Consider the following 19,716-nt stretch of genomic DNA (forward strand, 5'->3'; position numbering starts at 1 on the left):
AATAGGGATGAAAGAAATTATGGCAAATCCTACCAAAAATATAAAGTTAGAAATGATAGTGGATAGTTTACTCTTCAATGAAGTAAGAAGCAGTTCAAACCTAAATAAAACATGATAATACTCTAGTTTTTAAAAAGTCATATATGCATAGAACAATGTCCATCAGGACATATATCACATAATTACTGAGGCTTATTTTATGGTGTCTTGTAAGTGTGTGTCTATAGTTTTCCTTTTACTAGTCTAAGGTTTATAAACTTTCACGATTAATACTTTTAACAGGAAATTTGCACAAATAAAAAGACTTACAAGATAATCACTGTATAACACATGATTATTATGCACACTAAGAAATGTCAGGATATGCTTGAGCCAGCCAGGTTCAGGGTGGGATCCCTTTCCCAGGGGCCTTGTACCTTTCAGGGCGGAATTGCTCAGGTTCTGGCCAGTACTTTGAGTCTCGGTGAAGGGCAAAAGTTGGTACCATCACGACTACCCCTTTAGGAATGGACACTCCCTTGATTTCAACGTCTTTCTTACAGACCCTCTCAATTCTTGCAGCAATGGGGAATAATCTGAGAGTTTCATTCACCACCATGTCAAGATACTCCATCTGTACCAGGGCATCATAGGTGGCAGGTGTCTGGGAAGAAAAAAAAGCCCATATTTTACTAAATTGAGACTTGGAATCAACTGTCAGAGTAGTCTATTTTAAGATCTCTATCTCTTTCAGAGCAGTCTATCTTTCAGATAATAGAGTATTATTCAAGTGTTAGGGGATCCAAAGAAACATAGTGGCAAAGGACTTTCACATCCATAAGGCATTTTAATAACTAGCAAGTACTTGATCTGCTCTCTGTCCCATGATATATGTGGAGATGTTACAGATGTGGGAGACCTGCTGGGACATCCCTATGCAGGGACTGAAATCCTCAGCATCACTACATAGTGCCTTTTCCTCTATCATGAGCAAATGTCAAGAGAGGATGAACATTACATTTCACTACAATATGTCAAAGTCAATGTTACCTTTCCAAAACGAGGCCACATGTATAACCAGAGAAGGTAAAGAGCATGTAAAGATCAAATCCCCCTGTTCTACATAAGGCTCTTTAGTTGGAAATCCTGCTTGGTTACCCTTTTAATTACATATATAAAATTCAGGTAGAAACATGTTAACAAGCTCTACAAATAATTTCAAGATAAACTGGTCTATCTCTAACTGAAACAGGACAAAAGAAGGTTAAGATTGGAAGCTAAGGGTAAACAATTTCAATTCTAGTGAAAGTTATAAAGGGGACAGAAATCCCACATTTAGCCCCACCCCTTTTGCTCAAACAGTCTACTACTTTTTGCTTAGGGGATTGACTATCAGCTCTATAAAAGATCCCTTTGTGTTCACCCCACTGCCTGAGCAGCCTCACTGGCCCCAGAGGCCAGGTCTCTTCACACCACAAAGGATCCCAGTTGGGCAGAGATCTGAAAAAAGTGTGGGTGATATGTCACTAGCACTTAGTCTTGTATTTAGGGCAGTAGTGTAGAGGTTAAGAGACTCCACAGCAGCCAGATACCCTGGTTCCTACTTTGCTTCTTCACCAATAGTTCCATCACCACTAGCTTCATGACTGCAGCATAAGACAAGCGTTGGCAGAGCTGGGTCCACCTGCCCAGTGCACCTGAGGCCAGGCACGATCAGATAAGAGCCAGACAAGAGCCTGCTAAGCTATCTATCCAGACATGTAAGCAACAAATGCTTATTCTTAGATGCCACTAATGTTTTCTGGATTTTTTTTTTGCATTATTGCAATAACTGATAATAGATGCACGAGGACCAGCACTGTTTTACAAATGTCTTGTATTTCTGGGAGCAGTGTCCATTACCTATATTTCTCCATTTCCTTTCCTCTTTAGGGCCTTCCTAAGTAGTGTCTGTGAAAAAATCAAGGCTTACATATTTGGGAAAACTCCTCCTAGGAAGTGGTGAGCAGGCGTTCTTGCTAAGGCTTCACCTCCTCCCTCCCTCTCCCTGTATTATCCACTCACCTTATTCGGCAAAGTCCCATCAATCTCCTCCTGCAGTTTCTGCTGGATGTCAGGGTGAGTGGCCAGTTCATACATAATGAAGGAAAGAACACTGCTAGTGGTCTCATAGCCAGCAAAAATGAAGATAATTGACTGGGCTACGAGCTCCAGATCAGACAGAACTGAAAGGAGGGAAAGGATATGTTAGGGTAAAGCAGGATAATGTGGAAGATCACAGTTTACAGAAAGGAAAAATTCAAGTGAGCCCCGAAATCCCTAGTGAAAAAAGTGGAAAAGTAACTCAGAGTCACACTGGGAGTGGCTTTCATTCTGATGTCTGTGTTATAGAGCCAGAGCAAGGCTACACTGTATTAATCCAGTTTATCTCGAGGTGTGTATGATCCTGGCCCATCCACTCCTCATTATGCCATCCTCACCAGCTACACATCTGGGCTATTTCCAGAGAGCATTTCTGTCTAACATACTGAGTGTTATAGGTGTGTCCCTTGGATGTTCATAAAAGTACTTCAGCTGTAAGGGAAATATATGATAGCCTTCTCTGCCAGGGAAAATTTGAAGTGTTTTAGTTACAGTAGAGCTTGAAAAATTTTGAGAATTTGCAATAGTGAGGCTTCAGGGAAAATTGAAGGATCTTTTCTCTACACATGGTTGAGGGAACAATATTGGGCTACAGATAATCTCGTGCTACTCCATATGTGGTCCATGGACAAGTAGAATCAACATGATCCAGCAGTGTACTAGAAATGCAAAATCTAAAGACCCACCTAGACCTACAGAATCAGTAGCTGAACGTTCAGGACCTGTGATTTGTGTGCCTCAGAAGCATGGCTTTTACCTGTAAGAGGCATCAAGTACTAGAAGATCTAGGGTACAGTTTTGCAAAATAGACTATCTCAGGTGTACTGAAATTACAGAAAGAGACAAAAAGCTCAAAGGGTGGTCATTGACCCTAGTCTGAAGAATGGCACCAAAATAGCAAAAGCCTTTATGATAACAGGTTGGCCTCCTCCTTGATTGTTTCTCTGGAGACAAGCAGAGCACAGTCAAGGTTTGGACTGTTTCACTGGGACTGGATTAGGCCCTTTATATACCCAAACTACTGAAATAAATACGGTGCCCACCTCACCCATGAAATTCATTACTAAGAACAATACAGAATGAGTGTGAGAAGTGTCTGCACATTTTGATTTTGCAGTGATAGTTCTGTGATGCTTCAGGGAGTATGTTCAACTATCAAATTATTATGCAGTTAGCGTCAACCTCATGAAACTGAATTGAACTTGCAGTATAATCTCAAAGTTTAGAGCTCTGCTGTTCAGTGAGATAACCGTTAGACACATGTACCTGTTTAAACTTAAATTTTAATTAATTAAAATTGCACACATGTTAAAATTTTTCTTGAATGACTCTAGCCATGTATTCAGTGCCCAATAGTCCCATGTGTCCAGTGGCTACTGTACAGAACAGGGAAATGATAGACTATTTCCTTCACCACATAAATTTGTATTGGGATATATAGATTGATAATAGATAGGTAGATAATGGATAGACAGGTGATAGAATATATATACACATAGACACATGTACACTAGTGTGCTGGAGCAAGTCCCTCCTCGCTCTAGAGAACAATTATTAAATATTGAGGACTTTTGTGAGACGGTTGTTAAACTTTTGAAGCTTAAAACTGACCATAATCCTTATTTTGCCACCATCACTGTTGTTATAGTTTGAATCAGAATGATCCATGGATGGTGAAACTAGTTGATGAAAGGTCAGGAGGAATAGGATATTTACATAGTCTAAAATGTTTACCCATAGGTTACTTACTCATTATGAAGGGAATAATAAATCTTTACAGTAGATTGAGCTTGCAAGCACACTTTCACGAAGTATTGCAAGTTAAAATCAGCCTTACTGGGCCAGTGTGCCTCCTATTTTGATGTCAGATGCAAATTTCTTGGCAGACATTCTGACTCAGTGGATCTGGGGGAGGCTGAGAACCTGCATTTGTCCTGATGGAGGTGATCCACAGACCCCTGGCTGACTTCCAGGCATAAGAGGATTGTTCCAGGCTGTCCTTCTTATTTTGAACATGGCTATTCCTGTGTGCTTCTAGAAGGTGCATCAAGCTACCATTTCTAATATTTGAATGTGTGTCATTCTGCAGTGTGGCAGAAATTCTCCTTCTCCTGAAAAGCTTCCTGCACATTTTTAAACAAGCCCCCCTCTGGACTTCCACATCAGGAGTTCCCAGAAGTCCCCTTGGTTACCTTTATGGGACTCAGTTTCTTTTGAATTCTGGGAGTCGATCATCAGCTGAAGTAAATCTACTCGTTGCTGGAAGCAGAAAGAGAAATTTCAGTGACAGAAAGTGACTTGTGAGGTCAGAAGTACATTAGGAGTACAGTTGTCACCCTTCATTCTGACAATATGGGCCTCTGAAGTCCAGAGTCTGACAGGTGTTGCCTGAGTCACCCGTGAACAAAAACATCTATCTAAGACCCTGCAGGGCAAGATATTTCCCTGGGAGAATTTCAGCTATCATGTGCAACTGTTTTTGGTCTTCGCCTTCCCAGATCCTTTGCTTCTCTGGCTTTTGTACACTGTTTCCTGGCCAAAGAGTGGTCTGCTCCTTTTCCCTTCTCACCTGCTTGCTCAGGACTTAAGTTATTTTTGTTCTGAGACCTTCATTCTGAACCAATGGTCACATAGATTAATTTTTTGACATTTTCAGGGCTCCTTTGCAGTGTTTTTGTGGTAGCATCTTCAACTGCTCCATCCTCTTAGGACTCTGTACAATCTTTAGTGACATGTGAGTACCCAGTTCCACATTTGTGACCTGCAGACATCCTTGGTCTGGTCTGGAGCCCTCATTAGGCAGAGCTGGATCAGCACAGCTTGTAACCCCAAGGCCCAGAGAAAACTTCGGCCCACCTCAGGCCTCGAGCGTGCTCATATTTAACATAGGCTATACTAAGCAGGTGACCAGAGAGGGCTTTCCATGGGAGAGTGTCTAAAATAACTTGAAATAATTCCTTGCCAGTCGACAATGTTGGGCCATTAAAGTAGCAGTAAAATCATTGTTAAAGAGTAATCACTTTCCTCTGAAAATTTATTGAAGTTAAGGGAAGTGGTTATGTTTTTTCTCACCAACATTTACACTATGACATACTAATTACTGTGCCTAATATTAAATTTTAAATGCAGTCTGTCTCACTCATTCTTATATGTCCTCCCATCCTCCACCTTCTTCATTCCTACAAAATGAATTCCTTTTTTGTTCTTTCCTTAAGTTTTATGTCTTCCTTTAAAAAATAGACTTAAATGCCCAAAGTATAATAATATTATTTCCCAAATTATCAAAAAGTGAACATCTGCATGGAACCACCATCAGATTTTACCTTTTGTTTATCTTGGAGGCGACTTTCTTTCATCCGTTTTACAGAGGTTTTAAAAAAGTTTGTAACATCTTTTGGAAACATAGAGATATTTAATGCTTCAAAAACTGGTGTAAGGAATGGAAAGAGTGCTATAGGGAAGAAAAAAAGAAAACCATCATGTGAATACAAAATTTACCTGGAGCAATTATAATTTTCTTTATGCATGTGAAAAGTAATAGACTTCAGGGTTCTCAAGCAGGAACCATTCCTCTAAAATTTTTGCTTATGTTCCAGGCCAATTGCTGAGCAATGCAACATCCACATTTCGGGGCCACCCCTATAGCTGTGAGATTAATGACCTCTTCTGCATTTGGGGGTCACAGGATTAAGTTAACAGAATTAAATTCCCTGACCTCTTGGTCCTTATACCAATCTATGGTCTACTGTTTAATGCATTGTGCTTTTCATGAAATAGTAGTTGTGAAAGAAATAATATATCCTATGTCCCTCATATACTGTGGGATGAAACTAGAAATCAATAACTAAAACAAACTTGAGAAACTCAGAAGTGTGTGAAAATTCAATAATGCACTTCTAAATAACCTATAGGACAAAGTAGAAATCAATAGGGCAATTAGAAATTGTTTTGTTATGAATCAAAATGATGACATGATATGCCCAAACTTATGGGATATAAGAAAAGCAGTGCTTACAGAAAAATTTATAGCTTTAAATGTATAAATTTATAAAAAAACATCTAAAATCAATAACCTAACATTATACCATAAAGTAGTGAAAAAAAACAAAATAAACCTAATTCGAGCAGTAGGAAAAACTACAAGAATAACTAAAGTATATATTAATCACATAAACACTTAAAACAATAGAGAAAAATAAACAAAACCAAAAATGGTACTTAGAATTATATCATCAAAATTAGCACAACTTTGGCTAGATTGACCAAGAACAAAAAAGAGATGACTTATCTTAATAGTCTCAGAATTGAAAGAAGTGAATTGAGTACTCACATGAACACAATTATATAAAGAGGAAAGCAATGCAAAAGAGAGTGAACAATAGAGAAATATCATTGAAATCACTTGTAGGAAGTGTTCAGAGTAGCAAATATAGAGAGACAGAAAATAGATTAGTGGTTGCATAGAGTGATGGGATTGAGCAGTTGGTGATAGCTAAAATTTTAAGTCTCTACAATTCAGATTCCTGAAGCACATCCTACTTGATCTAAACAAAATAAAATTCAATAGCACTATAGTAGTGGGGGACTTGAATACTACACTGACAACAGGACAGATCATCAAAACAGGAAATAAACAAAGGAACAATGGACTAAAACAGAATTCCAGATCAAATGGGCCTAACAGACATTTACAGGACTTTCTACCCAAAGCCACTGAACATATATTTTTCTCATCAGCTCATGGGACATTCTCTAAGATTGACCACATCCTAGACCACAAAACATGTTTCAATAAATTTAAAAACTAGAAATTATTTGGTATATCTTCTCAGACCACAGTGAAATAAAATTAGAAGTCAATTGGAATAGAAATACTCATCTCTACACAAAGTAATGGAAACTAAACAACCTAGTGCTGAACAATTATTGGGTCAAGGAGGAAATTAAGATGGAAATCAAAAGATTCTTTGAACTAAATGATAAAGGGAATACAAGTTATCAAAATCTGTGGGACTTAGCTAACGGAGCACTGAGAGGAAAACTGACAGCCTTAAATGCCTACATCCAAAATATAGAAAGAACACGAATCAAAAATCTAATGAATTCACTCAATGAACTGGAAAAAGAAAAACAAACCAATCTCATACCAAGCAGAAGAACAGAAATGACCAAGATGAGAGCAAAGCTAAATAAAATTGATAACAAAACAACTATGTGAAAGATTAATGAAAGAAAAAGCTGGTTCTTTGAAAAGGTAAAGAAAATTGACATGCCTCTTGATAGACTAACCAGAAACAGAAAAGAAAAGACTCTAATAAAATCAATTAGGAATGAAAAAGAAAAAATTACAACTGATACCACAGAAATACAAGATATCATCCCTGAGTACTATAAAAATCTCTATGTACATAAACTTGAAAATGTTGAGGAAATGGAAAAATTCTTAGAAACACACAGCCTCCCCTAGGGTCAATCAAGAAGAAGAGAACTCCTGAACAGACCAATATCAAGTACCGAAATTGAAGCACCAATAAAATCCTTCCTAAAAGTAGTCCTAGACCAGATGGTTTCACACACAAATTGTACCAGACTTACAAGGAAGAACTTGTGCCTATCCTACAGAAATTATTCCACAAAATTGAGATGGAAGGAATCTTCCTCAACACATTTTACGAAGCTGACATCACTGTGATACCAAAACCGGAAAGGACTCAACAAAAAAACAAAACTACAGACAAATATCCGTTATGAATAGAGATTCAAAATCCTCAATAAAATTCTAGCAAATTGAATTTAGCTGCTCAACAAAAAAATAATCCATAATGATCAAGTGGGCTTCATCCCAGAGATACAGTGATGGTTCAACATATGCAAATCTGTAAATGTAATTCACCACATAGACATAAGTAAAAGTAAAGATGATATGATTTTCTCAATAGATGCAGAAAAAGCATTCTACAAAATTCACCATCCTGTTACGATAATAAAACTTAACACGACAGGCATAGAGGGGACTTACCTCAAAATGATAAATGCCATATGGGACAAACACACAGCCAACATCATACTGAATGGGGAAAAATTGAAAGCATTCCTGCTCAGAACTGGAACCAGACAAGGTTGTGCTCTGTCATCTCTTCTATTAAACATAGTGTTGGAAGTCTTAGCCGAAAAGATAAGTAAGTCAAGGGCATCCAAATGGGAACAGAAGTCAAACTACTGATATTTGCTGCTGATGAAATCTTATGTCTATAAGCCCCAAAGATCCCGCCAAGAGATTACTGGAATTGATAAAGAGGTTCAACAAAGTCTCAGGTTAGAAAATCAATGTAAGCCAATCAGTAACAGTCATATACACTAACAACAGTCAAACTGAGAACGAAATCAAAGACTCAATAACTTTCACAATACTAACAAAAAAATAAAGTACATAGAAATATATTTAACTAAGGAGGTCAGAGACTGGTATGGGGAGAGCTACAAAACACTGAGGAGGGAAATAGCAGAGGACATAGAGAGATGGAAAACCATAACGTGCTTATGGATCGGGAGAATCAAAATTGTTAAAATGTCTATACTACTCCAAGTGATCTACACATTCAATGCAAACCCTATTAAACCAACAACACCATTTTTCAGAGATCTAGAAAAAATAATTCTATGCTTTGTATGGAACAACGGAAGATCCCAAATAATTTAAGCAACCATAAGCAAAAAGAACAAATTGGGAGGCATCAATTTATCAGGCTATAGGAATCAAACAGTATGGTACTGGCATAAGAAGAAAGACAAAGACCAATTGGAACAGGACTGAGTACCAAGACATAAAACCATACTCATTATATGCATCTGATCTTTGCCAAAGAAGACAAAACCACACATTGAGGAAAAGAATGCCTATTGAACAAACAGTGTTGGAAAAATTGGATAGCTAATGCAGAAGACTGAAACAGGATCCACACCTCTCACCACTCACAAAAATCAACTCATGATGGATAACAGACTTACCTAAGGCATGAAACTATATGAATTCTAGAAGAAAACATTAGGAAAACTTATTGGCATAGAGAAAGAATTTATTAAGAAAATCCCATAGCAATCAGAGCATCTACAAAAAACAATCAATGGGACATGATGAAATTAAAAATTTCTGCACAGCCACAGGGGCTATCAGTAGACTGAATAGATAACCTACAGAATGAGAGGAAATACTTTCATGCTATACATCTGATAAAGTGTTGATAATTATAATCTCTATAGAACTCAGGAAAATCAGCAAGTAAAAATCAAATAACCCAATTAAAAGTAGGCAAAGGTCATGAACAGAAACTTTTCAAAAGAAGATAGATTAATGGCCAAGAAACACATGAAAATATGCTCAATATCTCTAATCATCAGGGAAATGGAAATAAAAACTAAAGTGAGGTATCACTTAACTCAAGTTAACTTAAGACCACCTCATCGTGGTGTTCTGAAACAAAGAGAGGAAAGATTTAAAAAAAGCCCAAAATTAAAAAATAAAGTAATGTTAAGAGAATAAAAAAATTACAGGTACCTAAGTTGATGAAAATATTCTAAAGTTGAAAATGGTGATGGTTCTATGTATGTTTGAATGCATTATCAACCATTGAAATGTCCTTTTTAAGTGTGTACATTCTATGGTATTTGAATTATGTCTCAATAAAGTAGTTATTTTTAAAAGGAGAGAGAAAAAGAAATAATAGTCCACATACTGATTGAGAGAAAGAATGGATCTAAGAAATCAAATCTTAAGAGCTTCTTGGTCTTTTCCACAAAGGGATCTTGTGGTTTGTTGAGGGAATCGATGTTCACTCCAAATGATGTGCCCGTGATGACATCCATGCTGTAGGCCCCAAAGATGCTGAGTAGAGAAAGACATGGAAAATAGAAATGAGCACTGCTTCACCATTCTTCTAGTACACATGCAGCAACATGTGTGTGTCAATCCGTGTGAACTGTCAGCAGATGTCAAGAACCACAGACTTTCAGAACTACTTGCTGGATCATCTCCCATCACACTCACTCCTGATGTGGTGATCAAGTGCCAGTGATGTAGCTAGCCCTGTGCTGGGCATGGTGGAGACACTAAGTCAAGATAGTACTACCTCTGAGGTCAAGTTGCTTAGGCACAGGGGGACAGAGACCCAAAGTCAGACAAACTACAGGAGAGTGTGTTGAGTGTGGATGACAACAGGGGTGTAAGCACCATGTTTTCTCAGGACAAGAGTGGAATAACTAACTCTTCCTAGGGACTCAAGAAAGGAGACAATGCCTCAGCAGAGAGTCTATCCCAAGTGCTGATTCACCCTTAGCACATTACAGAACAGCAAGACTCTGTTCTGAGTCACCACGAGCATCTTCTCTCCTCTTCACTGTCTGCTAAGGCTCCTGAAAGGCCCACTTCCTCCAACTCCTATGATCTGGGGTCAGCCTGTGGGTAGGAGCATTTCTGTAAAAGGCAAGAACTAAAAATGTTCCTAGGTAAAAAAACGCATTAGATAACAAAATAATAGATCTCACTCAAATTGACTGAGGGAGATCCTATTATTGAGTGAGAACATGTCCCCAATCTGTGTAGGATAGGCTCAGCGTACACCTGTCTTTCCTGCATAATTCAGAAGTGCATCATTTTAGTGATTAAATAACAGGATTGCTCTAAACAGAGTCTTTCCAGGGCCCTCTCTCTTTTGAGATTGAAGAAAGGAGAAGAGGTGGGAAGGTTTAGTATTTAGTATTTCATGGTATCCTCAATAAAATATGAAGGGATTGAATTTCTCCCACATTTTCCATTGTTAACTTTCTGCTCTGTCCCTGCCAGACAATTGGTACCAAGCCATGTGACCTCCACCCATTCCATACCCTCTGTGACCAAAACTTTGGCACAATCATTTTTCTTCTTTCTAACCTATGTATTTTGTCTTCCAGAACATCCAAAGAACATATAATCAGATTAATTACTCGCAGTTATTGTTCACAGGGTAGAAGACCCTTCCACATTTCTGCTGCCCCACTTTCTCATGCAATCTACCCCACTCCTGGAGGGCCCTCTGGAGTTGTAACACCACACACCTGCTTCTGTCTGTTCACTGGAATAACTTATCCGTGGGAACATCAGCTCCCTGGCAGGCAGCTAGAGGGTTTCATGACAGCTCAGAACCCCGAGACTGTACTACTACTTACTCTTTCAAGGAGACAGAGTTGCCTTTCTCTGCTTCCTGCCTCAGGTTTCCCACCAACACATCTGCATACTGGCTCATGATGGTGAACATCTAAGCACGAAATACAACACCACACATAGTTAAATCTGTACACTCAAGTCCCAGAAGGACATGGCTTTCCCTAGCATGGAGTAGTAAGTGCTATTTTATAATGAATTTTGTGATGTCTCTTCTGGACATAAAGACAAAAGGCCACTTTTAGGAGGCTCAAATGTAGTGGACTACCTCCTGGAAAGGGACCATAAAGTTACTTTGTCCCTGTTCCCAGATTCATATTTTCAGTTTCTAAGTAGAAGTCCTTGTATTTTCTTACCTCCTTCAGTTTTCCGCTGGTGAAGGTTGGAGACAGCAGCGCTCGTATTCTCTTCCATTCTTCATCTTCAGATATAGAGATGGCACTTTTCATAAATCCCACTGGACCTAAAGGCTGGAGTTGAAATCAAAAACATTTTGTCCTTTATAAGTTTTGTAGATCTCCACAGACGTAAAATGTGTGAAACAGATATCACTCATTTAACAAATGTTAAGTGACAGTCTCCTGGGTGGCAGGCCCCATGCTAGGTGCTCAATGTATTATAGATTTTTCCCAAAAGCCTACCCTGCTCTCAGCCTGTGTGTGTGTGTGGGGGGGGGTGAGTATTTGTGTGTGTCTGAGGTCACCCAGCCACCTGGTATGGTTTCCAGCCTCTAAATCTGAGTCTCTTTTTAAATGCAAATGACCCCCTGGTGGGGAATCTTTTCTTCCAGGGTAATAGGGGGGAACAAGAACTGTGCCTCCTCCAGGGCTGTGCAGAGAAAAAGGGGACTGGTGACAGTTCACCAGGTGGCCTTTGCAGACTGTGGGTTGCTTGAGATTACTTGTATCTTTACTTACAGCATAGCATGAACAACTTGAAAAAGGAATATCTTGAAGTAGTAATTTTTTTTAAATTGTAGAGAATACATAAAAGATTATGAATCTATCTTGAAGAAATAATAAAATTACTTCAAAGTCTTTTTCTATTAATTTTTTTTCACAAGGCTAGAGGAAAAAGAAGGAGATAATTCTATTTCCTAATCTAGGAATTGCTAGACGTCGTCTGGGAAAAGAAACAAAGTGGTAGGTATGAATACTCATGCTGTTCAGACTTACTGTATATCTACTGTAGTCAGGACAGTGTGGTACTGGATAAGGGGGCACAGTGATCAACAGAACAGAATATACAATGAGATATAGACACACACAAAGAGGCCCGACTGATTTTTTACAAAGGTGCAAAAAGCAATTCAGTGGAGTGAGTACAGCCTTTCTAAAATTGTGTTGGAACAGTTGAACAGCAACAGGCCACAATAAATGGACCTTGACCTAAACCTCATGGTTTAAACAAAAATTTACAGAAAATAGACATAACTGCAAAGCATAAAACTATATAACTTTTAGAAAAAACAACAACAATATAGCAGGGCTCAGGAAGAATTTTCACAATTGACACCAAAAGCACAATGCATAGAAGGAAAAATTGATGAACTGACCTATCAAAGCTAAAAAACGTTTGCTCTGATACAAGCCCTATTAAGAGAAAAAGAGAAGCCACGCATCATGACTGTAGAAGGACAGCAGGAGGGAGCCTCAGGGTGATGGAACAGTTGTGTCATCATCATGCTGGTGGTTACACAAACCTATGAATGTGATAAAGTTGCATAGAGCTACAAACATAAACATCCAAAAAAATGAGGCAACATAACACTAAGGAAATCTGAAAAAGGTCTGTGGATATTGGTGCCAATTTCCTGTAACTATAGTGAAAGGAATACAATAGATTTATACTGATGCAAAATGTTATCATTGGGGCAAACAGGATGAAATGTAGTACATGGAAACTCCCTGTACCATTTTTAGACTATTTCCTGTGAATCTGTCAGTATTTCAAATAAAAAATTAATTAAAAAAAAAAAAAGGTATAGGAAGAGGGAAAAAAATGGCGGAGTAGGGGTGCCCTCCTGGCTCTCTGCTCCCAGAGCGAAAAGTGAAGAAAGCGGATAGCCACACTCGAGCGATCTGCACTTCCACGAGACCAGCTTTGCAAGCCTGCAGATATCCAACAGGAAACAGAGAGATAAGACCATTTACAGCCTAAAGCAAAGGTGAACCGATCATTCTTCCGCAAAACTCGGGGATTCGGAGGCACACATCAGGGAGGGAGCGAGGCCCCGCTTAAGCCGCTGCCGGCGGGCAGTGGCGCCAGCCCTACCCAGTGCTGAGAAACACCCCCTCCTACACCGAGCTCCACTTTCACATAGGCCGGGAGGTACCTGAAGTTGGTGAGAAGTGGCAGCGTGGGACTAAGCCGTGTGGAGAGGAGACTAGAGCAGGGAACGCGCTGAGCTCGCCAGAGCACACAGCTGCCCCAGTTTAAGGTGGGGGAGGGTCCGCGCGCAGCAACCGCTCTCCGTGCAGCAGGAACCAGAGCCCACTCCCAGGTCAAGGTTAAGGGGAGTTTACACAGAAGGAGGCTTTGACTTTGGATATAGAGGAGGTTTGGGATAGCACTGAGAGGTCAGAGTGCGCAAAGTTAGACTCCTCGATCCATTAGGACCCCCCTCCCTCTGCTCCTCTGGCACCACTCCCACCCCTGCATTCTGGCGCTGACTCGACATTCCAGCGCTGACTTGGGCTCGGGGTTTGGAGAGGAGGTGCAGAGAAAGCGCTGCTACGCGCCACTGCTCCACCAATTTGATATTGAACCATCACTTGCTGCACAAGTGGCACTGACTCTGTGCTCAGAGAGTTGACCCTGCCTGGATGGGGCAGTGCTACAGGGGAGATTGCCTTTGGCGGATTTAAGGCAGAGAAACATTGCCTTCCACACTCTCCTGCAACCCGGAGGCCCGCCCTGGGCTCCAAAGTCTCTGTCCCTGCCTTGGGGTCGGAGCTGAGATAGAAACTGTTCTCATTCCTGCCACTTATCTCCACCTGGGTAATTAAAGAGAAAAAAGGCAGGGATAGGTGGGTCCCATTGACTGCCTGCCTGCCTGCTTTTGGTCAGTCTCTCCCTGCACAGGTCACCCGCACGCTGTGCCCAGAGTGTGGAGCCCGCCTGGGCAGAGCTGGGCCTTGCAGGAGGCAGCCGTTAGTGATTATAAGGCAGAGATATTTTACGACCCCCACATCTGGGGATTTGTGGCTAGGCCTTTGGATCCAAAGTTTGTATCCCTGCCTTGGGGACAGAGCCGAGATAGAAACTGCTGCCTTTCCTGCCGCTTATCTCCACCTGTGGAATTAAAGAGACAGAACACGGGGCTTGGTGGGTCTGGCTTCAGGACAATCTCTCACTGTACAGGTCTCACGTGCCCTGTGTCCAGAGTGCTGAGCCCACCTGGGCAGGGCTGAGCCTCGTGGGAGACTGCCCTTAGTGGCTATAAGGCAGAGAGACTTTACGTTCACCATGCTCCAGTGTCTTGTGGCTGAGCCTTTGGCTCCAAAGTCTCTGTCCCCGCCTTGGGGGCAGAGCTGAGATAGGAACTGTTCCCATTCCTACCACTTATCCCCACCTGTGCAATTAAAGGGACAGAAGACGGGATTCCATGGGATTGGCTACAGGCCTGCCGGCTTCAGGCCAGTCTGTATCTGCACAGGTCTTCTGCATTTGGTGTCCAGACCCTGGAGTTTGCCTGGGCAGGGCTGAGCCTAATAGGAAGAAGCCTTTGGTGAATACAAGTCAGAGAGACGTTACGACACACACACTCTGGTGACTTGGGGCTGGGCCTTCGGTTCCAAAGTTTCTAGTCCCGCCTTGGGGGTGGAGCTGAGATAGGAACTACTCCCCTTCCTGCCATCTATCTCCACCTGTGTAATTAAGGAGACAGAAGATGGGAGGCCGCCGGAGCATCCCGGAGACCAGCAGGAAGGGTAGGGTAACTGGCTGTTTCCCTTCCACTACATCTCAGACTGCTGGCTCCCCAGCAGGTAGAGAGACCTGCAGACACCACCCAAGCAACGGCTGCCACCAGAGAGCAACTCCGCCTACTGGCTCAGAAACTAAACAAGACATGAGAATTCCCAAACGAAAACCTAAAGGAAAGAAACAACAATTGATCGACATGGGAAGAAATCAGTGAAGGAACTCCGGAAATATGAAGAAACAAACGGAAAACACACCCCCAAAGAGGAGCACCAGCCCCCAAGAAACAGACACCAACCAAAATCAGGCAACCAATATGACAGAAGAGGAATTTCTTATGTGGATCATAAGAACTCTCACCGAGCTGCAACAACAACTCAATAACCAACACAAAGAAACCACAAAAGCCTCCAGGATATGGAAAAAGAAATAGACACAATGAAGACAAGTTTAACCAAACTCCTGGAAATGAAGAATCAATTCAAGGAACTACAAAATACAGTGGAAAGTCTCAAGAACAGGGTAGATCAGACAGAAGAAAGAATCTCAGAGCTTGAAGGTAACACCCTCCAATTAAATAAATCAGTCACAGAAATAGAGCAGAGAAACAAGAGAAAAGAGCAAAGCCTACAAGAGCTGTGGGATTATGTGAAGAAACCTAATGTGAGGGTCATAAGTTTACCAGAAGGGGAAGAAGACAACACTCAAGGGTTGGACAAGCTGTTTGAAGATATAATAGAGAAAAATTTCCCAGGCCTTGCTCAAAATCTTGATATACAAGTTCAAGAAGCTCAGAGGACCCCTGAGAGATTCAACGCAAACAAGAAGACGTCACGTCATGCAGTCATCAGACTGACCAAAGAATCAACTAAAGAGGCCCTTATAAGAGCTGTAAGACAAGAGAAGCAAGTCACATACAAGGGAAAGCCAATTCGAATAACACCAGACTTCTCTAATGAGACTTTACAAGCAAGGAGAGACTGGGGCCCCATTCTCACTCTTCTGAAACAAAACAATGCCCAGCCTAGAATATTATTCCCTGCAAAACTAAGCTTCGTATATGAAGGAGAAATAAAAACATTCTAAAACAAGCAAAGGCTCAGAGAATTCACCAAGACAAGACCAGCCCTACAAGAAGTACTTAAAACAGTGTTACGCACAGAACATCATAATAATAACCCACGAATATAAAAACAATCAAAACCCAAAGATATTAAAGGCCAGATATTACAATGGCTAAAGACAATAATCGTAGCAACAACATCCAACCCAACAGAATGAACAGTAATCTACCTTACCTATCAGTTCTCTCAATAAATGTGAATGGCTTAAACTCTCCACTCAAGAGACATAGGCTGGCTGAATGGATGAGAAAATACAGGCCAAGTATATGCTGTCTTCAGGAAACACATCTAACCTGCAAGGATGCATATAGACTAAAAATAAAAGGGTGGAGATCAATATTCCAAGCAAATAGAAGCCAAACGAAGGCTGGTGTGGCAGTTCTAATTTCAGACGATTTAGTTTTTAAACCAACAAAAGTGGTGAAAGACAAAAAGGGTCATTATATAATGGTGAAGGGCACAGTTCAACAAGAAGCGATAACAATTTTAAATATATATGCACCCAACTTAGGTGCACCCAGATTCATAAAGCAAACCTTACTGGAGCTAAGCAAATGGATTAATAGCAACTCCATAATCGCCGGAGATTTCAACACCCCACTGACGGCACGAGACAGATCCTCCAAACAGAAAATTAATAAAGAAATAATGGACTTAAACAAAGCTCTAGAACAATTGGGTCTGACAGACATCTACAGAACATTCTACCCAAAATCCACTGAATATACCTTCTTCTCATCAGCTCATGGGACATTCTCTAAGATTGACCATATCCTAGGACACAAAGAAAATCTCAAGAAATTTTAAAAAATAGAAATCATACCATATACCTTCTCAGATCACAGTGGAATAAAACTAGAAATCAACCCTAACAGAAACTCACATTTCTACACAAAAATGTGGAAATTAAACCACCTCCTACTAAATGATTACTTCGTAAATGAAGAAATCAAGACGGAAACAAAAAACTTCTATCAAGAAAACGACAATGGAGAGACAAGTTATCAACTCCTCTGGGACACAGCTAAAGCAGTTCTGAGAGGAAAGTTTATCTCCATAAATGCCTATAACCAAAAGACAAGAAGATCACAAATAGACAATCTAATGAAACGACTCAAAGAGCTGGAAAAAGAAGAACAGACCAACCCCAAACCCAGCAGAAGAGGTGAAATCAACAAGATCAAATCAGAACTAAACTAAATTGAAAACAGGGAAGCTATTCAGGAGATTAATAAAACAAAAAGTTGGTTCTTTGAAAAAATAAACAAAATTGACACACCATTGGCTAAGCTAACGAAAAGCAGAAAAGAGAAATCTCTAATAAGCTCCATCAGGAATAAAAAAGGAGATATCACAACTGATCCCAAAGAGAAACAAGATACAATTTATGAATACTACAAAAATCTTTATGCACACAAACTAGAAAATGTGGAGGAAATGGACAAATTTCTAGAAACACACAGCCTCCCTAGGCTCAACCAGGAAGAAATAGATTCCCTGAACAGACCAATATCAACAGCTGAAATAGAAACAGCAATTAAAAATCTCCCTAAAAAGAAAAGCCCTGGTCCCGATGGCTTCACACCAGAATTTTACCATACTTACAAAGAAGAACTAGTACCTATCTTGCAGAAACTATTCCACAACATCGAGAAGACCAGAAATTTAGTAAAGTCTCAGGATACAAAATCAATACACAGAAATCAGAGGCATTCATATACGCTAACAACAATCTAATTGAGAACCAAATCAAAGACTCAATTCCCTTCACAATAGCAACAAAAACATTAAAGTACCTAGGATTATACCTAACCAAGGACGTAAAAGACCTCTACAGGGAGAACTATGAAACACTGAGGAAGGAAATAGCAGAGGATGTAAACAGATGGAAATCCATACCATGCTCGTGGATCGGTAGACTCAATATCATCAAAATGTCTATACTACCCAAACTGATCTACAGATTCAATGCAATACCTATTAAAATCCCATCAGCATTCTTCACAGATATAGAAACAATAATTTTACGCTTTGTATGGAAACAAAAAAGACCCTGAATATCAAGAGCAATTCTAGGCAACAAAAACAAAATGGAAAGCATTAATATGCCAGATATCAAACTATACTACAAAGCTGTAGTAATTAAATCAACATGGTATTGGCACAAAAATAGGAATATTGACCAGTGGAACAGATGTGAGAATCCTGATATAAAACCACCTTCATATAACCATCTAATCTTTGACAAAGCAGACAAAAATATACGCTGGGGAAAAGAATCTCTTTTCAATAAATGGTGCTGGGAAAACTGGATAGCCACCTGTAGAAGGCTAAAACAGGATCCACACTTTTCACCTCTCACAAAAACCAACTCACGCTGGATAACAGACTTAAACTTAAGGTATGAAACTATTAGAACTCTAGAGAAAAAGTTGGAAACACTCTCCTAGACATCGGCCTGGGAAAAGAGTTTATGAAGAAGTCCCCAAAGGCAATCACAGCAGCAACAAAAATAAATAAATGGGACATGATCAAACTACAAAGCTTCTGCACAGCCAAAGAAATAGTCATGAAAGTAAACAGACAACCTACAGAATGGGAGAAAATTTTTGCATCCTACGCATCCGATAAGGGGCTGATAACTAGAATATACTTAGAACTCACGAAAATCAGCAAGAAAAAATCAAATAACCCTATTAAAAAGTGGGCTAAGGACTTGAACAGAAACTTTTCTAAAGAAGACAGAAGAATGGCCAACAAACATATGAAAAAATGCTCATCATCTCTAATCATCAGGGAAATGCAAATCAAAACCACAATGAGATATCACTTAACCCAGTAAGAATGGCCTTTATCAAAAAATCTCCAAAGAATAAATGCTGGTGTGGTTGCGGAGAGAGAGGAACACTCCTACACTGCTGGTGGGACTGCAAACTAGTTCAACCTCTGTGGAAAGCAATATGGAGATACCTTAAAGCGATACAAGTGAATCTACCATTTGATCCAGCAATCCCATTGCTGGGCATCTACCCAAAAGATCCAATGACACTCTACAAAAAAGACAGCTGCACTCGAATGTTTATAGCAGCACAATTCATAATTGTAAGGCTGTGGAAACAGCCCAAGTGTCCATCAATACAAGAATGGATTAATAAAATGTGGTATATGTATACCATGGAGTGCTATTCAGCTCTAAGAAACAATGGTGACATAGCACATCTTATATTTTCCTGGTTAGAGCTGGAACCCATACTATTAAGTGAAGTTTCCCAAGAATGGAACAACAAGCACCACATATACTCACCAGCAAATTGGTATTAACTGAACAGCACCTAAGTGGTCACATAGGTA

General features: G+C 40.1%; 1 protein-coding gene across 1 annotated transcript in view; it reads right to left on the bottom strand.

Moving 5' to 3' along the window:
* The window catches only part of LOC142861055 (cytochrome P450 3A4-like), a 59,987-nt gene that overhangs the window by 4,536 nt on the left and 35,735 nt on the right, over positions 1-19,716 (bottom strand). The window contains exons 3-9 of the mRNA XM_075994847.1: positions 11,674-11,787; positions 11,323-11,411; positions 9,855-10,003; positions 5,445-5,572; positions 4,314-4,380; positions 2,044-2,204; positions 417-643 (exon numbers count right to left, since the gene is read on the bottom strand). Of these exons, the coding sequence (XP_075850962.1) occupies positions 417-643; positions 2,044-2,204; positions 4,314-4,380; positions 5,445-5,572; positions 9,855-10,003; positions 11,323-11,411; positions 11,674-11,787 (935 nt within the window). The remainder of the gene's footprint in view (positions 1-416; positions 644-2,043; positions 2,205-4,313; positions 4,381-5,444; positions 5,573-9,854; positions 10,004-11,322; positions 11,412-11,673; positions 11,788-19,716) is intronic.

The sequence above is a fragment of the Microcebus murinus genome, chromosome 19 (genome assembly GCF_040939455.1).
Source record: "Microcebus murinus isolate Inina chromosome 19, M.murinus_Inina_mat1.0, whole genome shotgun sequence".
In the NCBI taxonomy this organism is placed as follows: domain Eukaryota; kingdom Metazoa; phylum Chordata; class Mammalia; order Primates; family Cheirogaleidae; genus Microcebus; species Microcebus murinus.